Raw genomic sequence first — 24,136 nt, forward strand, 5'->3', positions numbered from 1 at the left:
GACCAACATACATATTTTTTTTTTTCTCATCTCGTATCATCTAACCTCTTTAAAAACCCCAGGAGATATGTATAATAATTTTCATCCCCCTTTTGGAGCTAAGGAAACCGAGAAGTTAAGTGGCATATTCAAAGTCCCAGTTGGTAAGTGGCAGGGATAGCAGCCTCACATTGGTGGCCACACTGGGAACCACTCCCCAGTTACCCCTCTGCTGCTATGGAACGTAGGAGGTAGTGGGTTCCGTTCAGCTGAGTGTCATGTTGCGAAGGCTCCCAGCACATGCCAGTTGTGGGACTAACCACCTCATTCTTCCAAGACCTCAGCATAGACAAAGCATGAATCATCACCCTTACTCTGCTAAGCATTAACTTTTCCACTTGAGCAGCTCCCAGAGCCCAACCGGCTTCCCTTTTTAAACTTCAGCATGACCCTGCTCATCGGCTCATGCCGGGGCCTGTACTGATGCGTTCTAACTGTGGTCTCTATGTGGCCTACAGAGCGCCTCCCTGCATATGACTCTGATATCACCTAGAAGCTGTCCTGTCCCTCCCACATTTCCATACTGACCCCACCTGCCCCTCCCATCATCTGATGAAAAGCCTCCCAATTTTCCTCTCTGGTTGCCACACAAGCGAGTACTTTTGAGAGTAAGAGGGGCCAGGCAAAGTTTAAACTGACAGAATGGGACACATGGCTTCTTTGCACAATTGGAGCAGCCTGTTCTATATAACCATCTACAGGTGCCAGAAATCACATTCCTTTGTGTTTTTTTTTTAATGTTTGTTTATTTGTTTACTTTTGAGAGACAGAGAGAAAGCACAAGGGTGGGGAGGACAGAGAGTAACAGGGATACACAGAATCTGAAACAGCCAGCCTGATGCGGGGCTCGAACTCACGGACCATGAGATCGTGACCTGAGCCGAAGTTCAACACTCAACCAACTGAGCCACCCAGGCGCCCCGGAAGTACATTCTACTACAGTGTCTCTAAGTCGTTCCGATAGCCCTGCAAGGGTAACATTCTCATCCCCTTTTTATAGACAAATAATTGAGAGAAGCTGGTTAACTTGCCTAAGGTCACACAGCAAATAAAAAAAGAGAGTCAGAAACAACCTACGTCTCCTTGGCTCCATAACCCGAGTGTGTGTTCACTATCACACCACAGTGTCTCATTGGAAGCTGTCAGAAACACTGGATAAAGAAAATGCATGAATATAATATGAGTGACGGGCTTGACGTCCTGAGCAGTGGCCACAGGAAAGTCCAAGGTCAGATTTCAGAGTATCCTGAGACTCTCTAAGACTATTTGCTCCAACACACAAAATGTGACATCTGTGAGTTTTTCTGGGGAGACAGTTTATTCCCTCATCAGATTCTCAAATGAGTTTCCCCCACCACTTTCTGGCACTGAGCTAAAACCCTTATAAATTCCTAAGTGAGAAGAGTAGGAGCATCTTTTGTTCTAATGAGATCACTCTGGGTGGGCTCCTGGATGGCTCCTGGATGGGGACTGATCACCAGGAAGACCAAGCCATGATGAGAAGCTTGGCATTTTTGGCTCTGCCCCCACCACCTCCCGGCTTCTCTAGACTGGAGAAAGAGACTGGAAATAGAGTTAATACTTGATCTTGCCTATGTGAGGAAGCCTCCATCAAAAATCCCAGAAGTATGGGGTTCCAGGTGTGTGAGGAGCACATCCATGTACCGGGAGGTTGAGGTACTCCAGCTCCATGGGGACAGAAGCTCCTGTACACAGGATGTTCCCAGACCTTGTCTTATATATCTCTTCATCTGGCTGTTCATCTGTACCCTCTGTCCTATCCTTTAGTAAACTAGTAATCATAAATGTTTTCCTGAGTTCTGTGAGCTGCTCTAGCCAGTTAATTGAACCCAGCACGGGGGTTATGGGAACCTCAGATTTATAGCCTGCTAGGTCAGAAGCACAGGTGACAGCGTGGACTTGCTATTGTCCTCTGAGCCCTTAACCTGCGGGACGCTGTCTCCAGGTACATAGTATCATCATTGAGTTAAATTGTAAAACACCCAGCTGGTGTCACAGAAAATTTCTTGGCTGGGGAACGCCCCACCATACATCTGGTGTCAGAAGCATGATGAATGTTAAAGTTAAAAGTTAAAGGAAGTTAAAAATTCCTGACCTCGACAAGCATGAAATGGTACCATTAATATCCCTCCAGCTCACCACCATCCTTGCTGCCATAACCAGGCCTGGCGGGTGGAGAACTGAGTCAGGAAAGAGTGATTCTGGACCCTGGGACCACAGCAGATCTTCAAGAGAAAAGATGGAAAATTTTAAGAGCCCATTGCAGAGTAAGTAAAGCAAGGAGAAAGCAGCAAATCATTTATAGAAATTGGGTACGGGGGCTTGAGGCAGAATGTGGGTCCCTGATGGATGGTATTGAAGGAAAATCTCAGTCTCCAAGTCCCCAAGATTCCAGGCAGGGAGCTAAAGCAAGGACAAGGGCTCCAGAGAGGCTGTGGAAAGAGCGAGTACTTGTCCAGTTGAGCTGAATCCCAAGCCTGGTTACTGGCCTGGGAATCAGCATACAAGAAATGCTGCACTGGGACATTTTGGTGCTGAGCCTGGTACTGATCTCCCTCCCCTTCCCCACAGGGGCAGGACTGTCCCAAAGTCAGCAGTTGGGGGGCGTGAAAAAGGGAGTGCCACTTGCTCATTCATTCATCTTCCAACATTTATTAAGCACCTGCGTGTGTGCCAGGAACTGGGGAAACAGAAGAGTACAAGATAGTTCTTGGTCTTAAAACGTTCCACAAAAGGAGGTCATGGCCTATGGCATAGAAGACCCAAATGAATCTTGATGACTATTTTCAGCACACGGCAAAAAAGCCCACCATGCTCTTGTCTGCTTCATTCTTAGGTTGGAGCTTCCTGCTGCCAGAGGGGGATAATGGGAATAAAGCCTGCCCAGGTCAGGCAAAGGGAGCTCGTAGTCCAGCCCATGGAAAGGGTCCACTAAGTGAGTTCTTCCACCAGCAGTAAAGCATTTCCTCATTCTTCTATCCAACAAATATTTTTGAAGTATCACTGGCCCAGACACTGAGCTGGACGCTATGGGAGATACAAAGGTACCCAAGATATAGTTCTCGCCCTCAGGTGCTCCAGCAGGGAGCTAGATGTGGCCACGGGGGACTGATATAGAAAGAAGGTGGCAGCTGCCATCAGAGGGGGTACAAATGAAAAGGGGAGGTGACTTCAGGCTGAGGGCACCAGATAAGGCCTCAGAGAGGAAGCAGAGGCTGAGCTGGGGTTTGAAAGACAAGGATGGATTGGAAACGTGGAGCTGGGAAGAAAAGGTCATTCCAGGTGGGGGCAAAAGGGTGAGTAGGTCAATCACAGGGGAGAGAGAACCAGTCATGTTTGGGGACACTGCACACTTGGCATTCGTGGCTGCACAGTGTGTGCGAGAGCGAGTGTGAGAGTAGGGGAGGACTCTGTGGGAGGGAGGACACTGCCCTCCATTTGGCTGGAGCCAAGGGAATATGGAAGGGAGCAGAGGCAACCAAGCCGTGTGGGAAGGTTATGGTCACACTGTGCAGCCACGAATGCCAAGCTAAGCTTCATTTGGCGGATACAAGCCACTTAGTAAAGAGGGTGTTAGACACTGGGCTTTATGGCTTCAAGAGGTTCATAATCCCATGAGAAAAACCAAGTTGCATAACAACTCTTCCAATATATGCTCCTGAACACATGATTCCATTGTGTATTGACGAACAAAGGGAACCAGCCAAATCCTGGCAGGTGCAGGTTGACCAGGGCCAGGTGGGACTGTTCAAGTGGAACGTGAGGCCACTTCAAACACTTGCATTAATGCCAAGGGTGCCACTCGATAGGGGGCGCTCTCTTCTGGCCAAGCGTGTGCTAAATCCTGCCCATAGGTCATTCCATTTAACTTTCTCAGCAAGCCCACGCATCTTGAATTTGCAGATGAGCAAAATGAGCCCAGAATGGTTAGGTAAGTTGCGCAAGATCACAGAGCTAGGAAGAAACACTCTAACTCAGGACTAGTTTAATTCTATAGGCCATGCATTCAACCGCTGTTCCTCGCTTCTCCCTGGTCAATAAGTAAAGATTACATGCTAACATTGGCTCTTATCCTTCTGGAGAAACCCAGCTCAACCTCTTCTAAAAAAGGAGATTCTATTTTTTATCAGAATGTGTGCACATTATATTTTATTGAAAACCTATTCACACATAAATGTCAGCCAAAAAAAAACAAAGGTAAATTTCTTCCTCTCTCTCTCTCTTTCTTTCTTTTTACTTTAGAGACAGAGTGTGTGTGCGAGAGTATGAGAGTACGGGAGACAGGCAGACGAAGAGAAAGAGAAAATCCCAAGCAGGCTCTACGCTCAGCAAGGAGCTGGACTCAGGGCTCGATCCCTCGATCCTGGGATCATGACCTGACTCGAAATCAAGAGTGGGACGCTGAGCTGACTGAGCCACCCAGGCACCCCAATAAATTTCTTTCTTACCAATAGCCACAGAGTCACATATTTATATTATTTAATTATTCAATTCCACCACATTTTTTTTAAAGGTCTAAATTGCAGAGGCTGATCATCAGATTAAATTACAGGAAGCTCTTTTCCCCTTTTCCACATCACCTACCTCCCCCTGTTCTCATCTCTAATTTTATTAAGATGACAGTTTCCTCCTATGGAAAGGAATTAAATACTTTCAACCCAGAACATAACAACGGATTCAAAAGCAGAATACACTCTGGACCATGACTCAAGGCATTCTTTGGGACATTTCCTGTTTTTTGATAAGTCACGCCTGCCTGCTTCTCTCTCAGTTCGCTGAAGGTCACCGCTGCAGTAATTAACCTGCATGCCAACCTCTGAATACGGTTTCCCTGAGAACTGAGCAAGCACTCCTTGCCAAGCCACCGCGCCCTCCCGCACGGAAACATTTCCTCTGCTGCGCGCCTATCACACCACAAGCCATGCTGGGCTCTCCAGGACGGGATGAGGAGCCACCATGACTCCTAAGACCGGACTGCTACATTTGTGCTGAGAGGGCCGGTTCATTTCATGTGTCACTTGTCGAGGCTATGGTGCCACTTGTTTAGTCAAACTCTAGTCCAGAAGTCACTGCGAAGGTATTTCATAGATGTGATTAACATTTACAACCAATTGTCTTTATGTGAAAGAGTTTGTTCTCCATCAGGTGGATGTGCCCCATCCAAACAGCTGAAGGCCTTAGAGTAAAAACTGAGGTTTCCAAGGGAAGATGGAATTCTGTCTTGGGGCTGTGACATAGAATTCCTACCTGTTTCCAGCCTGCAGGACTGCCCCTCAAATCTCAGATTTGCCGGACTCTATAATCACATGAGCCAATTTCTTAAAATAAGTCTCTCAGTCTCTCTGTCAACACACACACACACACACACACACATACACACACAGACACACACACACGCCCTACTGGTTCCATTTCTCTGGAGAATTCTACTACAATGAGTACCACCAGGTGCCCATGGAAATAATAGCATCTACAATGGTAACACTTTTTCAGTACTTCCAAAGACATGCCATCTCACTGATCCTCATACTCCTTCAGGGCAAAGTGCAGGACTTGGCCCAGCTCTTCTTAATGTTTCTTTATTTTTGAGAGAGTGAGAGACAGAGCGTGAGCAGGGAAGGGACAGAGAGAGAGAGAGAGAGAGACACAAAATCTGCAACAGGCTCCAGGCTCTGAGCTGTCAGCACAGAGCCTGACGCGGGGCTCAAACTCACGAACCGTGAGATCATGACCTGAGCTGAAGTCGGACGCTCAACCGACTGAGCCACCCAGGCCCAGCTCTTCTGACTGGACTTTCAAATCAGTGAACTCTCCAATTCTTTGAGATTTGATCTCAGAGAGACATAGGCTCAACCACTGAGCTCAGAGTCCCTCTTGTAAACACCGGGGAATTTAGACTAGATGATCTCTAAGTCTGCCTCCAGGTCTAGTGGAACATGTGATTTATGAAGCCCCCCAGTCCTCCCTAGCTAGATTTCTGTGTCTTATGACATGGCCCCAGGAGAAGTGGGGGTCAGAGGGCATTTACAAAGCCCCCCCCAAGTACCTCAGCTTTTTGGTAGGCAAAGTAGATTAACAAGATCTCTAGGTCCAGCCATGCATCTAAACTTGACCTCCCATTCAGAAATACTTCTTCATCTTCTCTGGCTCCTGGGTTGTGGCCACTTTTGTCTTGAGAAACATTCATAGACAAATGGAGAGTCACCTGCTAGTTGACCTAGAATATCACAGACCTCCTGAAACCATCCAATCATGGCTAACGGTTACTAAGTGCTCTGAACTAGTCATTGTTTCCGGAGCTTTCTATAGATTGTCTCACTAATCTTTACAACTACCCTAAAAGGTAATAAGCTTCCCCAATTACAAAAGGAGAAACCAAGACAAGAGAAGTTAAGCAATTTATCAGAGGTCACACAGCTATTAAGTGGTGGAGCTGGGATTCAGACTCTGGCAGACAGGACCCAGAACAGTCTTATGAGGATTAAGACCAGACGGTGACTCCTTGAAGGCTGGGACTGTATTTTATAGTGTTGGTATTCCTCTCAGCGTAATCATTCCATGATTTGAGTGCATTTGACTTCGTAAGCTCATGTATTATTACTAGGGTTGCTTTAATGATTAAGTGAGAAAACGAATACAGAGTGCTCAGCACACGGCCCAGCATACAGGAAGCATTGAACCAGGAGCTTTTATTTTGTATTATGGCACCTGGGCAGCACCCCTTGCATGCCCCAAGGGCACTCCCAGGCTGTGGAGCCCGCCCTGGAGGGCAGGGCCCAGCGACCAGAGGAAGCGCCCAGTGACGCTAGGCCCAGGCTTGGTGTAGCAGTTCTCTCACGTGGCTCGGTTCCAGACCTCCGAGGCCCGCCCAGGACAGCTGCCAGACGGGCAGCGACCGCTCCTCCCTGGCAGTCAGTCTGGCAGCCACGAGCATCTGGGAGAATTTCCACCATAAGCAGAGAGGTCAGAGAAGGCTCTGGGAAGGGCCAGCAGGAGATTCCTCCCACCCTCAGGATGTAGAGGGACCTGGGGGGAGCACAGAGACATGTGGCCCATCCAGGTCTACCTGGCTAAATGTGGATCTCTGACTTTTTGCGTCTCCACCCTGGCTGCCCTACTGCTCCAGGCTATGTTGTCAAACGAGTTCTGGGGAAAGGCATTTATTTTGGCCAAACGGCAACTATGATAAAAAGCAAAGCTGTTTGGTACCTTTCTGACATAGTCACTGATATTGCTGATAAACAGAAAGGCCCAAACAAAAAGGCAGGCAGGATTACCACTCTGCTTTCCATAGCCTGTGCCCCCACCAGCCTCTTGAGATCTCCTGACAGGCATTTGAGCTCTTGAATCAAAACCAAATCCTCCAAGGGAACTGCGGTGAAGCCCAAACGATCTGGACAACCCCCTACAGGATCTTCTTCCTAAAAGCGGCCCCTGGGGTGGGAATGCAAGCTGGTGCAGCCACTCTGGAAAACAGTATGGAGGTTCCTCAAAAAACTAAAACTAGAACTACCCTGCGACCCAGCAATTGCCCTACTAGGTATTTATCCAAAGGATATAGGTGTGCTGTTTCGAAGGCACACGTGCACCCCCATGTTTATAGCAGCACTATCAACAATAGCCAAAGGATGGAAAGAGCCCAAATGTCCATTGATGGATGAATGGATAAAGAAGACGTGGTATTTATATACAATGGAGTATTACTTGGCAATCAAAAAGAGTGAAATCTTGCCATTTGCAACTACGTGGATGGAACTGGACGGTATTATGCTAAGTGAAATTAGTCAGTCAGAGAAAGACAAATACCATATGACTTCATTTATATGAGGACTTTAAGAGACAAAACAGATGAACATAAGGGAGGGGGACAAAACAGAAGAGACTCATAGATATGGAGATCAAACTGAGGATTACTGGAGGGGTTGTAGGAGGGGGGATGGGCTAAAGGGGTAAGGGGCATAAAGGAATCTACTCCTGAAATCATTGTTGCACTATATGCTAACTAATTTGGATGTAAATTAAAAAAAAAAAAAAAAGCTGCCCCTGGGGGTGGTTGTGTTCCAGCTCTGCCTTTTGCCAGGGCTGCAGGTGGAGAGATACCAGGTCGGCCAGGCACCTGGATTAGCTGCCTCGGTAGAGGACCGAACTGTGTGACTCTTGGGCTTGTCTGTTTATTTTGCATGTGAACATCCACTCCATGCCCGGCACTTTGAACACATTCACGTCTAATTCTTACAACAGAGGTATCAGTATTGCCATTTTACAGATGAGGAAACTGAGGTTCAGTGATGTTAAGCGACTTGCCGGAGACCACACAGCTAGTGGGTGGCAGAACTGAGCTGCAGCCCCAAGCCTGCCTCATTTCCAGACCTGTGCTCTTAACCTCCACCGAGGGCTGAGGATGTCAAGTGACCTGCTGTATATTTTCACCACTTACCAGCCGTGTGACTTTGAGCTGGCTCTCCAGATCTCTGTATCTACATTTTGTTATTAATAAGTATTGGTACCAGATGCCCAGGAATAATAACTCCCATCCATAGGGCTCATAGTATACCAGGCACTCTTCTATGGGCTTGGTATATGTTACTTGTTACTATTATCTTTATTTTGAGGCATAATAAAATTAAGTAGCTTGTTCAGGATCACCTGCTACTAAGAAACAAAGCCAGAATTTGAATGCTGGTATCCTGGCTCCTAGCTTTTTAACCTCTCCTTCCTTTGCCTGGTATGTTTCTGAGACAATTTGCTAGAGAATGAATGAAGGCTGGTACTGAGCAAATTCACTTCAAATCCAGCTTGAGGTGGAAAGTTCCTAGAGTTTCAGAAGGGCCTCTCAATGCCTGGGTACCCTGTAGAAGAGGGTGAAGAAGTCCCCGGCACGGCTGTACTGAAGATCAGATGAGAAAGCCTGAGGCTGTCTAGGACACAGGAGACATTCCTTTGTGTTGGATCAGAATCAGAATCACAAACTACCACCATCAAACAATATAAAGAGGATCATGTTCCTCTGCTTTCCTTGATTCCAAGATCAAGAGAAAACGAAAGTCACAGAAAAGAACTCTGAAAGTAAGCAGAAAGCACTGAGTCAAAATCTTAATAATTCAATTCCATCCCTTCTAAGCAACGAGCTTCTAGCTGTGCTTTGCTGAAGCTGAGATCTCGGTGTCCCATAGTAAATAACCTCTTTCAATGGGATTTTTGCCATCGCCAGTGGTTTAATCCACTGTCCCCAGTGCTCCTTCCTAAACTGGGGCTGGCTTTGACATCTGGGCTCTTTAGCAAGCTAGGCTGATCAGTCACCACAGGTACAAGGTAGAGCTGGGAATTGGGACTGTCTGGGATGGGGATGGAAGTAGACTTAGCCCAGAGAGATGAAGCACAAAGAAAGCCAGACACGCACACAGCAGTGGGAGAGAGCATAGAACTTAGTCTCAGGGCCCCGGGAGGAGGCCCTTCCTCAAGCTATGTCATACAGGGGACGCCACCATAATGTGTCCAGCACACTGGGACAAACCAGAGGAGCCCCAGACAAGGTCTCTGAGATCATAAGTGTGAGGCCCCAAGGCACCAATGTCCCAGGCCCTGGCACTGCTCTGGCTACCTGCCCCAGGGCTGACTCTAGCCAAGGAAATACAATGGGAAGGCGAGAGCGCCTGGATGCCAAGCAGAGGGGTCTGAACCCTGAGCCTCTCTGCGCATTACCGCAGGGTGGGCCGGACCCTTGGCCAAGACCCAGCCTCTCACATGGGGTGTTACAGTCTCAGCAGTGGGCATGTGCATAGAACCTGCTCCAGGACCCTGACCAAGGCCGCGTGCCCTCCCCAAACCCCTAAAAAGTGGGACTTCAACCGTAAAAAGTGGGAGTTCATTTATTCGGTAAGAATAAATATATATGAAGACCTTGCTGAACTTAGTAGCTCTCATCATCAATAGAATCTGCAAATAATGAAAAACATTTTTTTTTTAACTTTCCGGGAGTTTAAACCCACTGAACTCTGAATTCACTGACTTCTGGCTGGATTCACAGCTGCACCAGGAGCTGTGCGGGCAGGGGCAAGTCTGGCTAGTTCCCGATCCCACCTGCAGTGCTGAGCACCCAACAGAGTACACTCTTGGTCAACACTTGTTGAACGAATTTATGTTTGGGAGAAGCAGTAAGGAGACACAACAGCAAAAGAGAGAAGGGAGGGAAATAGGGACCGTCCAAGGCAGTCACTTCCGACAATGAGGAGAGGTCAGCAAAAAGAGCCTTTTTTATTTTTTGATAATGAGAGAGAGATAAAGAAAAGGATTTTTAAAAAAATTTATAAGTTGTGCCACTGGAATGTAAAAGGTAATAAACCAGAGAGCTGAGGTGAGGTTAAGTGGAGACTCCCCTTCCACTCAAATATTAGATTAAAAAAAATGTTTAATGTTTATTTATTTTGAGAGAGAGAGAGACAGGCAGACAGGGCATGAGCAGGGAAGGGGCAGAGAGACAGGGAGACACAGAATCCGAAGCAGGCTCCAGGCTCCGAGCTGTCAGCACAGAGCTTGATGCGGGGCTCAAACCCACAAACTATGAGATCGTGACCTGAGCTGAAGTCGGAAGTTTAACCAACTGAGCCACCCAGGTGCCCCTCAGATATTAGGTTTTTAATACTTTACTTGGAATATGCTAGAGTTTTAGTCTCCACTAATAAAATGGCTCCAACTTGACTATCAGAGGAACTGATTCACTGCTAAGCTATTTCAGCTCTGAGCTTCTGAGTCACAAAGTCATAAAGGCTTTCATTACCCTGTGGAAACTCACCCCAAGAGGGCTGGGTTTTACTTTTATTCTTCTTTAAAAGTTTTTGTGTTCTTGGTACATGTTCTTCCTCTTTCAGGCTGGGTCTGAAACGATCTCCACACACTGAACAACGCAATCCATTCAGAGTGGAAAGGAAGCATTCATAATTTGACTTGGTTGTTTAAGGCACAGGGTGTGTGTTACCTCTTTACCCATGTTGACCTCAGGGAATACACATTGGAGACTCTGGAATCAGACAGTCCTGAGTTGAATCCTGACCGGCCTCTGCCTCAGTTTCCCCACGTGTAAAACAAAGATGATAATAAGACTTAGTTCCTAAAAAATGCCATGAGGATTAAATAAGATAATACACACAGGTGTGGGCCTAGTATAAGAATTTAATAAATGGTGGTGGTGGTGTAGCAGGCGGTTGGTACTCAGGCTATCTCTCCCACCATGCCAGAATCTCCGGAAGACCTAAGTAGCAAGGAACACTTATAGCACTTTCTATATAAGTGCTTTCCTTTAATCATGCTAACCCTCACAGCCACCCTCTGAGGTGGGGACTGCTATCCTGTCCGTTTTGTAGATGGGACAACTGAGGTTCAGAGATGGTGGGCAGCAGTGAGTGACAGGAAGTCCCAGGCCCCTCACGGCTGTGACTGTCTTCTGCTATCTGTGCTGTGCAATAACCACACGTGGCTGTGTCCATCTAGATTAATGAAAATCAAGTATTATTAAACATCTAATTCCTCAAGTCACATTGGCCGCGTTTCAGTGATCGGCAGCCACATGTGGTTCGTGGCTACCATAACACACAGGGCAGACCTCGAACATCTCCACTGTCCCAGAACGTTTCAGCAGACAGTTCTGCTCTCAGTAATTGAGCACACAAATAAGTGACTGCCGAAGGAGGTAAATACAATGAGTACAGCTCTATTTTATTTTCACCAAACTGACTCATTGTTTTGACAAAATAATGAGCCCAACCTAGACCTCTTTCCTAGATTAGTAGCTTCACCTTGTAAGAGGAGAACATAAATGTCCTGCATCAGCTCTCCTCATTTGATTCGCAAGCTTCATACTTCCTTAGTCCTTAACCTACACCACTAATTTTTTACTTTTCCACATGCAAAAAGAGCCAAACTTCAAGAGGTGAGATCAGCGTAAAGTTTAAGTTTATTTATTTATTTTTAGTAATCTCTACACCCAATGTGGGGCTCGAACTCAAAACCCAGAGATCAAGAGTTGCATGAAAAAAAAAAAAAAAAAGAGTTGTATGTTCTTCCCACTAAAGCCAGTCAGGCACTCCAGTAAACATATACTTTTAGTCCAAGTACTTTTTTATTTTTTAAAATTTTTTTTTCCAACGTTTATTTATTTTTGGGACAGAGAGAGACAGAGCATGAACGGGGGAGGGGCAGAGAGAGAGGGAGACACAGAATCAGAAACAGGCTCCAGGCTCTGAGCCATCAGCCCAGAGCCTGACGCGGGGCTCGAACTCCCGGACTGCGAGATCGTGACCTGGCTGAAGTCGGACGCTTAACCGACTGCGCCACCCAGGCGCCCCAATTTTTTTAAATGCTTATTTATTTTGAGAGAGAAAGAGAGAGAGAGCAAGTGGGGGAGGGGCAGAGAGAGGGAGACAGATCCCAAGCAGGCTTCATGCTGTTAGTGCAGAGCCCAATGCAGGGCTTGAACTCACAACCTGTGAGATCATGACCTGAGCCGAAACTGAGAATCAGATACTTAACCTAGATGCGCCTAGTCCAAGTACTTTAAATATATCTTGTTTGACTTTGACAACCTTCAGAGGTAGGTCTTATACCCACTTCACAGCCGGGAAGACTGAGGTTCAGAGAAGTTTCTTGCCATTAATAAGACCAAAGCCCAATATCAAAGTCAGAGGTAGGCTGCAGTTCCTCTGCCTTCCAGCTTCCTTTGAGGTGCAGCCTGTGGAAACTCTGAAGCCTTAAGAACCCAAGATCAGTTTTGTACTTTGTGGGCAGAGGGATCTGGTCGCCTTTGGTCCCATCTGGTCTGTGAGACCCTGTCACCGATAAGACCCTTTGACCCCTGAATTCACCATTGACCCCCTGAACTCAGGACTGACTTTCTGAACTCAGCACATTCCTAAAAGCTTCTGCCTCACTGTCGATTTCATCTTTTAGAAGCTAACTAACAAAATGCTGAAACAGGAAAAGAAACAGTTGAGGAGGATGCCTACAGGGATGAGCCAGAAAGTGCCCGACAGTTGCCTCAGTTTCACTATAATGTTAAAATCCCCTCCCCCTGAATATTCATCCCAAGCCCTAATAAAAGGAGTCTGCCATGGCTATGGAATTATTCCCGTGATCTCCTTATTTGTACAAACAAAGATGATGTTGAGAGGCAACTCCACATGTACAGTCTTTGTCTATAACTCCCCAAGGAGGGGACCCATTTTGGTCTGGTGACATGACCTGAGTGAACGAGGGGAGAAGCCAGAAGCACTCATTCAGTAACTCCTTCTTGATCATTTACCGTCTGCCAAGCACTAACCTAGGTGCTGGGGAAACAGACATAGTCCCTGCCCTTCAAGAAGGTTACTGCCCGATGGAGGAGGCAGACAGAAATCAAATAAGCCAGCAAATGTACAACTGTATGTTCTGATAGGTGCCATGAAAGAGCATAGGATGTTATGAGAAATAAATACAGAGGGACCTGTCAGGATGTGCTGCTGGGAAGCACAGATGAGTGACCGCTGGTTCCAACCCTGGGCTGGGGAGCCCCGACCAACCAGAAGTCCTGGAACTGCAGGAGACCAAAGCTATTTTCCATTTGCCTTCAGCCCTGCTATAGCTCTTGGCACGACCTCAGCCACAGACATCACAGGGTCAGGGCTCCACTGGCTAACAGGCCATCAGCCTCTCTCAGGCGGATGCTGGGCCCCTGCCAGGCAGACGTCCCTTCACAAGAGGGCTGCCTTGATGCTGGCCACCGAGGCTACAGAATACAGAATAAGGCAGAGACCCTTATTCGGAGTTACTGACGTAAGTGCGGGTTGAAAATCCAAGTCAACCGAGAGTTGCTAAGAATCTAGTATGTTCACATCCATTAGGATGACTATTACAAAAACAAAAACAAAACAGAACAAGACAAACCAGAAAAATAAGTGCTGGCGAGGATATGGAGAAATTGGAACCTTGCACACTGCTGGTGGGAATGTTCTTAAAATCATGCAGTCAGTATGGAAAACAGTGTGGTAGTGGCTCAAAACATTAAACATAGAATTACCACATGATTCAACAATTCCACTTCGGGGTATATACCCAAAAGAATTAAGAGCAGGAACTCAAAAACAGTACCGTTCAGAGCTACACTACTCACCACAGCCAAAAAGTGAAGCAACCTAAGTGCTTATCGATGGATGAATGGATAAACAAAATGTGGCATATACGTACAGCCTTAAGAAAGACAAAAATTTTGACACCTTCTACAACATGGATGAACCCTGAGGACATTATGCCAAGTGAAATAAGCCAGTCACAAAAATTGAATGATTTCACTCAGATGTGGTATCTAGACAGTCAAATTCACAGAGACAGAAAATAGAATGATAGATGCTAGGGGCTGGGGGTGCGGGAGGGGGGAATGAGGAATTATTATTTAATGAATACTACAGAGTTTCAGTTTGAGAAGATGAAAAAGTTCTGGAGACAGAAGACGGTGATGACCGTACAACAACACGAATGTACTTAATGCTATTCGACGCACACTTAAAATGGTCAAAATGGTAACATTTATGCTGTATACACTGAACCACAATTCAAACACCACCACCAACAAAGAACGTATAGTGGGCCTGGTCAAGAAGTTACAACGTGCTCCCACAGATGAATCTAACACTGGCTCTGCCTTCAAACTGTTTGTGCATCCTAGCTACTGGGCATCCCATTTATTCCTCTAAGTTTGGGCCACCCCTCAAGTGTCCCCCAGCGTTTTGCATTGCCCCCCCCAGCAGTGGGGTAAAGAGTGGGGCATATAAAGGGGGAGGAAGTGAGTGCCGTACAGCGACCGATGTCTCCTAACTTGCGATGGTACAACTCAATTTTCCAACTTTATGAAGGTGCAGAAGCGATATGCATTCAGTAGAAATGTACTTTGAATTTGAATTTGGATTTGTCCAGGCCCAGCCCTATGCAGTGTAATACTATCGTGGTGCTGGGCAGGGACAGCGAGCCACAGCTGCCAGTCACCTGCACAATCACACAGGGAAACAACTGATACACTTACAACCGTTCTGCACCCATACAGCCATTCTGTTTTTCACTTTCAGTACAGTATTCAATGATTACATGAGATATTCAACTCTGTATTATAAAATAGGCTTTGTGTGGGATGATTTTGTCCAGATGATGAAGGCTAATGTAGGTGTTCTGGGTATGTTCAAGGTAGGCTCTGCTAAGCTATGACGTTCTGTACATGAGGTGTATTAAGTGCATTTTCTTTTTTTTTTTTTTTTAGTGTTTCTTTATTTTGAGAGAGAGAGAGAGAGAGGCAGAGAGAAAGGGAGATCTCACAACTGTGAGATCATGACCTGAGCTGAAATCAAGAGTAGGATGCTTAACTGACTGAGCCACCCAGGCATCCCTATGCATTTTCAACTTACGATATTTTCAACTGAGGATGGGTTTAATGGAGTGTAACACCCTCATAGGTCAAGGACGGTCTGGTATTATATGCCAGACCCTATGATACTGCTTTAGATATTTTATCATTGTTGATCCTTACAATGTCCTTGTGAGGTACATATCATTCTCCTCATTTTATACATGAAGAAATAAAGGCTCAGAAATATAGTTGTTCAAAAATATTTAGCTTCTGGGGTGCCTGGGTGGCTCAGTTGGTTAAGCTCTCGACTCTTGATCTCAGCTCAGGTCATGATCTCAGTGTCATGGGATTGAGCCCCATGACCAGCTCCACCCTGAGTGTGGAGACTGCTTGGGATATTCTCTCTCACTCCCTCTCTCTCTCTTCCTTTCTCCCTCTCCTGCTCGAACTCTCTCTCAAAACAAACAAAATACAAAATATTTAGCTCCTAATGACACATCCAAGAGTGAAACTTGGTCTGCCCAGTCCAAACCTCATCACTTTACCTGAATTGTGTTGATTACAGAAAGAAGGAGACTCTTTTAGGGGATGTGGTGGGGTTGGTCAGATAGTAACCAAAGATGGCAAAGCAGGTCAAATGCCTAAGCTGGAGGGAGGTGGGCCAGACAGTTCATGGTCTAGGCCATCAAAGCTCATCTTGTGTAGTAGAGACATCTGGGATACCCACCTTGTGTGTGTATGTATCCCTTGCACAGCTGATTGGACCAGAAGTGAACACCTGATGAAAACAGAGCCAATTGGTATCTTTCTCTTAAAGATCCCCACCAAGAGACACTGAGGCCATAAGAGATGTAGAGTCAGGACCAAGTCACCTCCATGGTAACCCAAAGCCCCATGCATGCTGCCAATTGCAGGGAAGCAGGAGTAAGAGACTCCATGAAGGCAGCCAATGTGCAGAGAGAAAATGGAAGCCCTGTGCAGGAAGGAACAGAGGCATGAGGCCTGATAGTCCCCTGGGGAGAGAGAGTGAATGCCACCTTGCCTAACACCATTCTGGCTCCTGTGAGGCCCGTAATTTAGATTCCATGAGATTTCTCTCTAGCTTTGGGGAAAAAACAGAAAGACTAAACCACGCTTTACTTGAACAAGCTCGTGGGCATGTGTTCCTTGAAATTAAACAGTTGCTGGCCATGACACCTCACCCTTCAGGCAGGACACTTGGCTAGGGGGAGAAGGACTTTATGTGAATGAGACCTCAGCTCAGCTTGGTTGAAGAAATGCACCCTGTTGGCCTTTGGGAAAACAGCGAAATTTGTCTTTCCCGCCACTTTTTATTTCTGTTTTTCTTCTCTTAGTGGCTACCTTCCCACCGGTCTCAGGTAGCTAACATTCTCATGCTGGCCTTCTGCAGAGCCACTCCACCCCCCGCCCCCACCCCCAGCCCCACACTCGCCTACAGGGTGAACACCCTGGCTGGGAGGAAAAACAGGCTGATGTTCTGTTTCAGAGAGGAGTGTGAAGAATTAGCCTGCCCAGGGCAGTTTTCTTATTAATTTAATTCAGTCGGATTGCTTTCTTAGTATCTTGCATGCCAGTCCTTTCCTTCTCGTTCTAACCCTGGGATGAGCTCCCTCTGCCCTGCAAAGCATTTGCCTCAACCAGTAAACCTGTTCAGTCACCTTGACTAGAACTAATCTCACAGTGCTGCCTAGTGTCTCACCACTAGTTTATAAGCAAAGTGCAATCCCTAACCACACCGGATTACCCTCTGGAAACCTCACCACACAGGCCCATGCTCCCTGGCCTTTCTGTGTTCTTCCAAAGCCTAGAATGTCTTCCTTTTCATTATTTCTGTCAAATTACATCATCCTTTAAGACTGAGTCAAGTGATACTTCCCTGCAAAGCTTATTCCTCGTCCATCTGCTCTAGCATCGTAATTCCCTATGTCTATTCTGGTTTGTATCTCGTTCTCGTGTTCTAACTAGTTGATTTGCTAGGCTTAGGAGGCCTAACCATGCTATGTATATTTTTCTAGACTTATTCCTCACATACTGTCTGGTGCTTGTAGATCTCCATGGAAGTAAATGTTATCAAATGCGGAAGGAAATTTAGGGGTTCCCATGTGCAATATCACATGTATATTCATTTAACCCTCAAACAACGCTGCAGGGTTGGGGGGGGCAGTTATTAAGAAGAGTGAAGCTGGAAATTTTAATTCATTTGCCCCTGAACACGCAGGAAGTAAGGGGCGGGAGACTGGATTCTCGTTCAGGCCTCCTTGGCTCCAAAGCCCAGAGGCCTTGCACCCTAATGCCCGATAGGCTTTGCAATCTAATGCCTAATTCTGTTAGCTGATAAAACTTAAGGTGCCAGATGTCCAAGAAGTTGTTTCTGGGTGCTCAGAAACACTGACAGCACACTCCTACTCAACAGAACAGTTGTTCAATAGAAATTATACAGAGGATAGGTGATCGTTGACACATCGTGGTACATGCATTATCTGGTATACACCACTGCACAGTTCACGTATGAATTTGCAACATAAAAGCTTACAACTTCACATTTTCCTTGCAAGATCAAGAATGCAAAAAGCACTACAATACCGGGGCGCCCGGGTGGCTCAGTCAGTTAAGCGTCTAACTCTCGATTTCAGCTCGGGTCACGATCTCGTGGTTCATAGGTTTGAGCTGATAGCGCGGAGCCTGCTTGGGATTCTCTCTGCCTCTCTCTATTCCCCACCCCTCCTCAAAATAAATAAATAAACGTTGAATAAAAAAGTACTACAACACCGGTTTGCCCCTGGGTAGCAGGTACTAGGAATTGATTATGCTCAGTGTTCAGACATGTGTGAAGTGACCCTTTGCCAAACCTCATCCACAAAGCACCTAAGAGAATATTAAGTTTAATTCTTCCTGAGAGAAGGGAGATGGGGAGGCTTCTGAAGGTCCCTTTCAGGACCAAGAATCAATGACTTTATTGCACTAAGCTGACTCAAATCTTCTGCCAGCTCTTGCTTCCATGGTCAACATTTAAAATGCATATTCAGCATCAGTGATGTGCTAGAGGTTGCAGAGGATATAAAAATCTCATTCCTTTTCAGCAGGGCCAAATCCCATAGGGATGGGGAAACTCACCAGTAAACCCAAACCAGACAAATACCAGCAACTTTGGGCATGCCTTGAGGGCACACATGTAAGTAAGATACATTGTGCAAGAGGAGAAGAAAAACAAACCACATTAATTCATTTTTAAAAGGCATTCGTGGCTTTATAAATGACTGGGACCTGTAAAATGTGCCTTTAGGAAGAATACCTTTGAGAGTTCCCATGCTTCATTCACTAGAGTGGGGACACTTTCCTTAGGCGGTGACTCTCCAAGTTCTGTACTCCCGGAAGTGAGGGAAATGACTCAGTAAATTAAACACTTCTGCTTTCCCGAGAGTTTAGTAAATGCAGGACAGTGGTTCTATGGGGGTACCAGCACAGCATGATTGTCAGTTGAGCCCTGACTCGTCCTATGGTGTATCTGGGTAAACCAAGTCACCTGTGGGTTGCTCATCAGGCGCCCTCACGGATGACAGTGAATGAAAACCATTGGATCTTTTTCCCACCATGCTTCCTCCTTCTTAAATAGAATTTCATTTTCCTTTTCTGCTTATTTAAAAGGTTATTTTTGAATATTTAACTGTAAATTTTCAAATAGTAAAATACTTTTTGCTAAAAATAGAAAATTCTTTGTTACATAAATCACAGCCTTGGGGGATCTCTGCAGATCTACTCCCCTTCAAATAAGCCATTAAAACTCTATTTTTCAAATGAGAAAAGAAAAGGATTCTTAGAGGGGTCAAGTGGTCTCCTAAAGGCTATAAAGTCGATAAGCTCTTTGAAAGGAGTTCCTAGAAATATCTAGGTTTCACTCCAAAAACATGTACAAATGAAACAACAAGTACCTGGAAAAATAGGTGATAATAGGACAATTATGTGGTGACCATTTGGACAATAGCAGAGCCATTTCACAAGGCAATGATCTACACAAGACCAGAAGAAAAAATTCCAGCTGACAGAATGGACAATATCACAAGGATGGAATGAGAAAAATGCTACAGTTGCAACAATCATGCTCCCTAGAGTTGGATGTTTCATATGAATGCAATGTGGCCACATTGGAAAAGCACAGCAATATAAAGGACTGCAAGAAACTTTCCTCTCAATCAATTTAATGCTGAGAGATTTGACACCAAAGCCAGAGATGAGACACAAGGAAAATGGAAACCCATGGCAATAATCTACAAAACCATCTGTAAAAATCAAAAAGAAAGGGGTGCCTGGATGACTCAGTTGGTTAAGTGTCTGACTCTTGATTTCTGTTCAGGTCATGATTTCACAGTTCGTGGGTTTGAGTCCCGTGTCAGGCTCTGCGCTGACAGCGTGGCGCCTGCTCGGGATTCTCTGTTTCCCTCTCTCTCCGCCCCTCCCCCCATCCTGAAAAATAAATAAATACTTAAAAAGATAAAAGAAAAAAAATACAACCCAAACCCATAACCCAAAAGGCAACAACTACCAAAAAGAGAATCTTGTCCTTCAGTAATGCACACATTCACAAAGATGTGCACTGTTAAGAACATCCATTGCAGGGGCGCCTGGGTGGCGCAGTCGGTTAAGCGTCCGACTTCAGCCAGGTCACGATCTCGCGGTCTGTGAGTTCGAGCCCCGCGTCAGGCTCTGGGCTGATGGCTCAGAGCCTGGAGCCTGTTTCTGATTCTGTGTCTCCCTCTCTCTCTGCCCCTCCCCCGTTCATGCTCTGTCTCTCTCTGTCCCAAAAATAAATAAACATTGAAAAAAAAAAATTAAAAAAAAAAAAAAAAAAGAACATCCATTGCAGTAAGAGCACTGCTAACAGGGAGATGTTGGAACAGGTTACATATCTAAAGCAGAAAGTCAAGAAGATTTCAAATCAAACTGTTCTAAGTAGTTATTCCTAGATAGTAAGAGTGGAGGGAGAGAAAGAATAGGAAGAACGTGGCGAGAATTTTTACTTTTGAGTTGTACAATCCCTTCTGGATTGTTTGTTGTGTTTTTACGTTGCGTTATTTTAAAATGTTTTAAATATCATTAAAAAAAAGTTTTTCAAACCTGTTATGTTTGGGAGAATCACGAAGTCTTGGAGTTGAGAGAAGCCACAAGCATCTGTCTAGTCTAATCTCAGCCATATTTAGCTTCATAGCCTGGCTCTTGGCATAGAACTCAAGAGAGAATGGCCACTTTTGGCTTGCAGGTGCTCTGGCCTTAAGATTCAGAGCTAGTTTACAGAAGCTGGTGCACCCCAAGGATGTGAAAAATCAAATAACCTCTGTGGTTTTCATAATCTACTCCTGAACTGGAAAATATCAATGATATCTCAATGGGGATTCGAGTAACTTCCAAATCCTCCTGGTTCATACCAGGTCCTAAGAAGTTCGGTAGTCAACCTCAGAAGAGGAGTGAACACCACGGACTGAGGTCAACTCTAAACCAGTTGGTTGTCAGTGCACCACATTTCCTGCTGGAGTGTAACTAGTCTCCCAGGTCCTCAGCGTCTATACACTCATCGCCGCTAACACCCATCACTTGGACATTCTTCCTACCATCTTGAAATTTGAGGAGAGTTGCCTTTTGCCCTGACCTTACTATGTGATGTACTTGATAGTCAGAATTTTACACGTTTGAATAAGCACAGGGGCTTTCTCTGATCTTCTCGTAGGGCCTTTTACATCTCACTCTCCACACTCTACCCCTCCACACCACATCGTGAAGCGCCTCTGGCTCTGTTCCCTCTGAAGGACATCTCATTGTAATAAGCATCCTTAGTCCTGTCAGCACTTACAGTGCTCAAAAGTGGGACGCACACCTGGGAAGGGCTTGCCATCCCAGTGTTCTCAATCTGTTACCATATATGCTCCAGTACCTAAGTCTCTGCCTTCCACATCTTGCTGAGCACAGGTATTCAATACATGGAACTATAAAATAATAGGATTTTACAGCCAGAAGGAACCTCCAGGAGATCAGTTCCCACCATTCCACAGCTGAGAAAGGTGAGGCCCGGGTGGTTAAATCTGGGTCATTCTGGAAATATCAGCCACAGTCCGGGTGTTCCTACTCTGAGTTCAGAGTTTCTGCTGCTAGGTTGCTGGTCAGATGAACGATTGACTGACTTTCCCACTTAATTTGCACAACCAAAGGAAACTGGAAAAGAGACTCAAGTTAAATGATCTAATAAATATAATTGGAGAGACTACATTTGCCCAATTTAACTGAAGTTTTCCACTTTCAACTGGGTGCATATGTTGATAGTTTCAGGCATATTTTTAGTCATTTAAAAGTTTGGACCAATGCACACACTTTCCAGACAAAATACAAGTCAGATTTCAATACAGTATTAAACTCCAATTTCTCTATAATCTATGTGACTTGCCTCAAATAATGACATCACCAGGTTGAACCCAATATATTTTTATGTGTCTTTACATGTCAATGGTGAAGGTACAAACTTTTCATGCTACGTCCTGTTATGCAATTACTTCAAAGAAAAACAAAAGACTTAAGATCAACTAATACATGTAAGAGAACATGGTTGTAACATGAGTACATGATATTTACTAAACAGATTCTCAAACCAGGTTGTCTTTTAAGAATTGAACTTTTGGGGCACCTGGATGGCTCAGTCGGTTGAACATCTGACTCTGGCTCAGGTCATGATTTCATGGCTCGTGAGTTTGAGCCCCGCGTCGGGCTCTGTGCTGACAGCTCAGAGCCTGGAGCCTGCTTCAGATCTGGGTCTCCCTCTCTCTCTGCCCCTCCCCTGCTCTCACTTTGTCTCTTTCTCTCTCTCTCTCAAAAATAAATAAACATTAAGAAAATAAAAAATAAAAAATAAAAAAAGAATTGGACTTTTGCTCTCTGAATCTTTTTTTTTTTTTTTTTATAAACTAAACAACCATTGACCACTTTGGGTTTCATTTCATTTTCTTGCTCATTCTAATGGAGAAAGGTTTGAGAAGAGAAATAGATAAAATAGACAAATGAAAAGAGAGAGGCATAGATAAATCAGAAACTGGAAGGGAGAAGTAGTTGGTTCCTGGAGGAAGAAAGAAATGTTCGAGGTGTGGTCAGAGGCGTGGTCAGGAACCCTGTGCCCATCAAGCCTCCCCTTCTCTCTGTTCTCCCCTCTGTCTCTCATCCCTCCTGCCAAGAAGTAAATTGGATACCTTGCCAGTGACCTTGGATAAACAGAAAATGATAAAGCTGCTAAACTCAGATTTAGACACATCACCAGGGCCCAAACTGGAATCACTTACAATGCCCGGGAGCAAACTCTCACACTAGCCACTCCTGTCCCCTTCCACTGTAATTCAACGTCATAAAAAAATAACCTTTTGGAATTACAGTAGGCCTTTTAAAGATGATCTAATCTAAACCCTTCTCACTGTTTTACAGAAAAGAGAACTGACATCCAGAGAAAGGAGGTCACTTGCTCAAGGTTATTCAGCAGAACCAAAGTAGATGCCCAAACTTCAGACTTGCTTTGTTCAGAGCTATTTCCTCTATGAGCAACTTAAAAGCTATGGAACCCACATTCTCCAAGTTTGGAGAGACGAAGACAAAATGGCACAAAACAACATGAAGACAACCTAATCCAAAATAATAACTTCGCTCCACCTCCCAAAAGCCGGTGACAAAGTAGCGGCAAATGGGCTGTGTTAGGCAGTAACAGTACCTAGAACAACTCAACCGCACTTTTTCCTCGGTCACCCACTTCTTGAAAACAGACAATAAAAATGCACACAAGACTGCTCAAACTTACTTTGAACCAACACAGCCCTTTTTAAGACTTAAAACTTGGGGATTAACAAGTACATATTTCCCTACAAGGGCTTACAGAAATCACATTATTAGAATTAAAACATCCGGTCATTCAATGAGTCGCAAAACTCTGGAGAAAATGAAATGCCTTCCACAGAAATCGGTCCTCTCCGCTCACCTGCACAGGTAGCAATCCAGCTTAAAGCCAGAGAGGTTTTGCTGTATCCGTGGACAAAACGCAGCCTGTTAAAGACTGACCCACGAAACTAACTTTCCAAAGCAGGACCTGAGAAAAAGAAGAAAACTCTTCCTTACCCTTAAAAATAACAGAAACAATAGGATCCGGTTTCCCAAATTTCGTTTTAGGGATATTGCTGGCAGACTCCACAATCACGCGAAGCATGGCTCTTCGTGGGCAGAAGGCAAGTGCCAGCCAGCCGAGTTGACGCGGAGTGTGCGCTGGGGCTGCGCGCCGCGGGGGGAGAAGGTAAGATTTCTCCAGTCCAGAGCGCAGGGGTGGGGTAGGGGGAGGCGACTGGGTGGATCTCTGACGGATTGTGTACTGAAGGCTACGTGTAAACTGATACCCAAACTCCCGGGGCCCCCGCAGTGCTGCAGGCACCCGCTTATGAATTTGGGAAATGTGGAAGTGAAAAGGGCGAAACCTCAACTAAAAATAATTATGTGCAACAAATGAAACCGAAGTGGTTTGGCGCTAATAAATGCAGCCAGGTCAGGAGACCGCCAAGACGCCTCTGACTTTTAATTCGGCAAAAGCCGAATTAATTGGTGTTCCACACCACCCCGTTCATTCTTTTTTGCGCTTCGTGGAGTTTTAAAACTTTGCTTAGTCTTTTTTTTTTTTTTTTTTTT

At 45.4% G+C, this 24,136-nt stretch overlaps 1 protein-coding gene across 4 annotated transcripts in view; it reads right to left on the bottom strand.

Annotated features, from left to right (window-relative positions):
* MYOF (myoferlin) overlaps positions 1–23,819 on the bottom strand; it is a 152,958-nt gene extending 129,139 nt beyond the window's left edge. For 2 of the 4 annotated variants that reach the window (XM_047073186.1, XM_047073184.1), the window contains exon 1: positions 23,579–23,819. In XM_047073186.1, coding sequence (XP_046929142.1) covers positions 23,579–23,666 — 88 coding nt within the window. In that variant the 5' untranslated portion in view covers positions 23,667–23,819. The remainder of the gene's footprint in view (positions 1–23,578) is intronic. The other 2 variants (XM_047073188.1, XM_047073187.1) reach the window with 1 other exon arrangement.
* Between the last annotated feature and the right edge of the window lie 317 nt (positions 23,820–24,136).

This window comes from Lynx rufus, unplaced genomic scaffold (assembly GCF_022079265.1).
Source record: "Lynx rufus isolate CCGP_SWC_20201006 ecotype Redwood Valley unplaced genomic scaffold, mLynRuf1.p SCAF_11, whole genome shotgun sequence".
In the NCBI taxonomy this organism is placed as follows: Eukaryota; Metazoa; Chordata; class Mammalia; order Carnivora; family Felidae; genus Lynx; species Lynx rufus.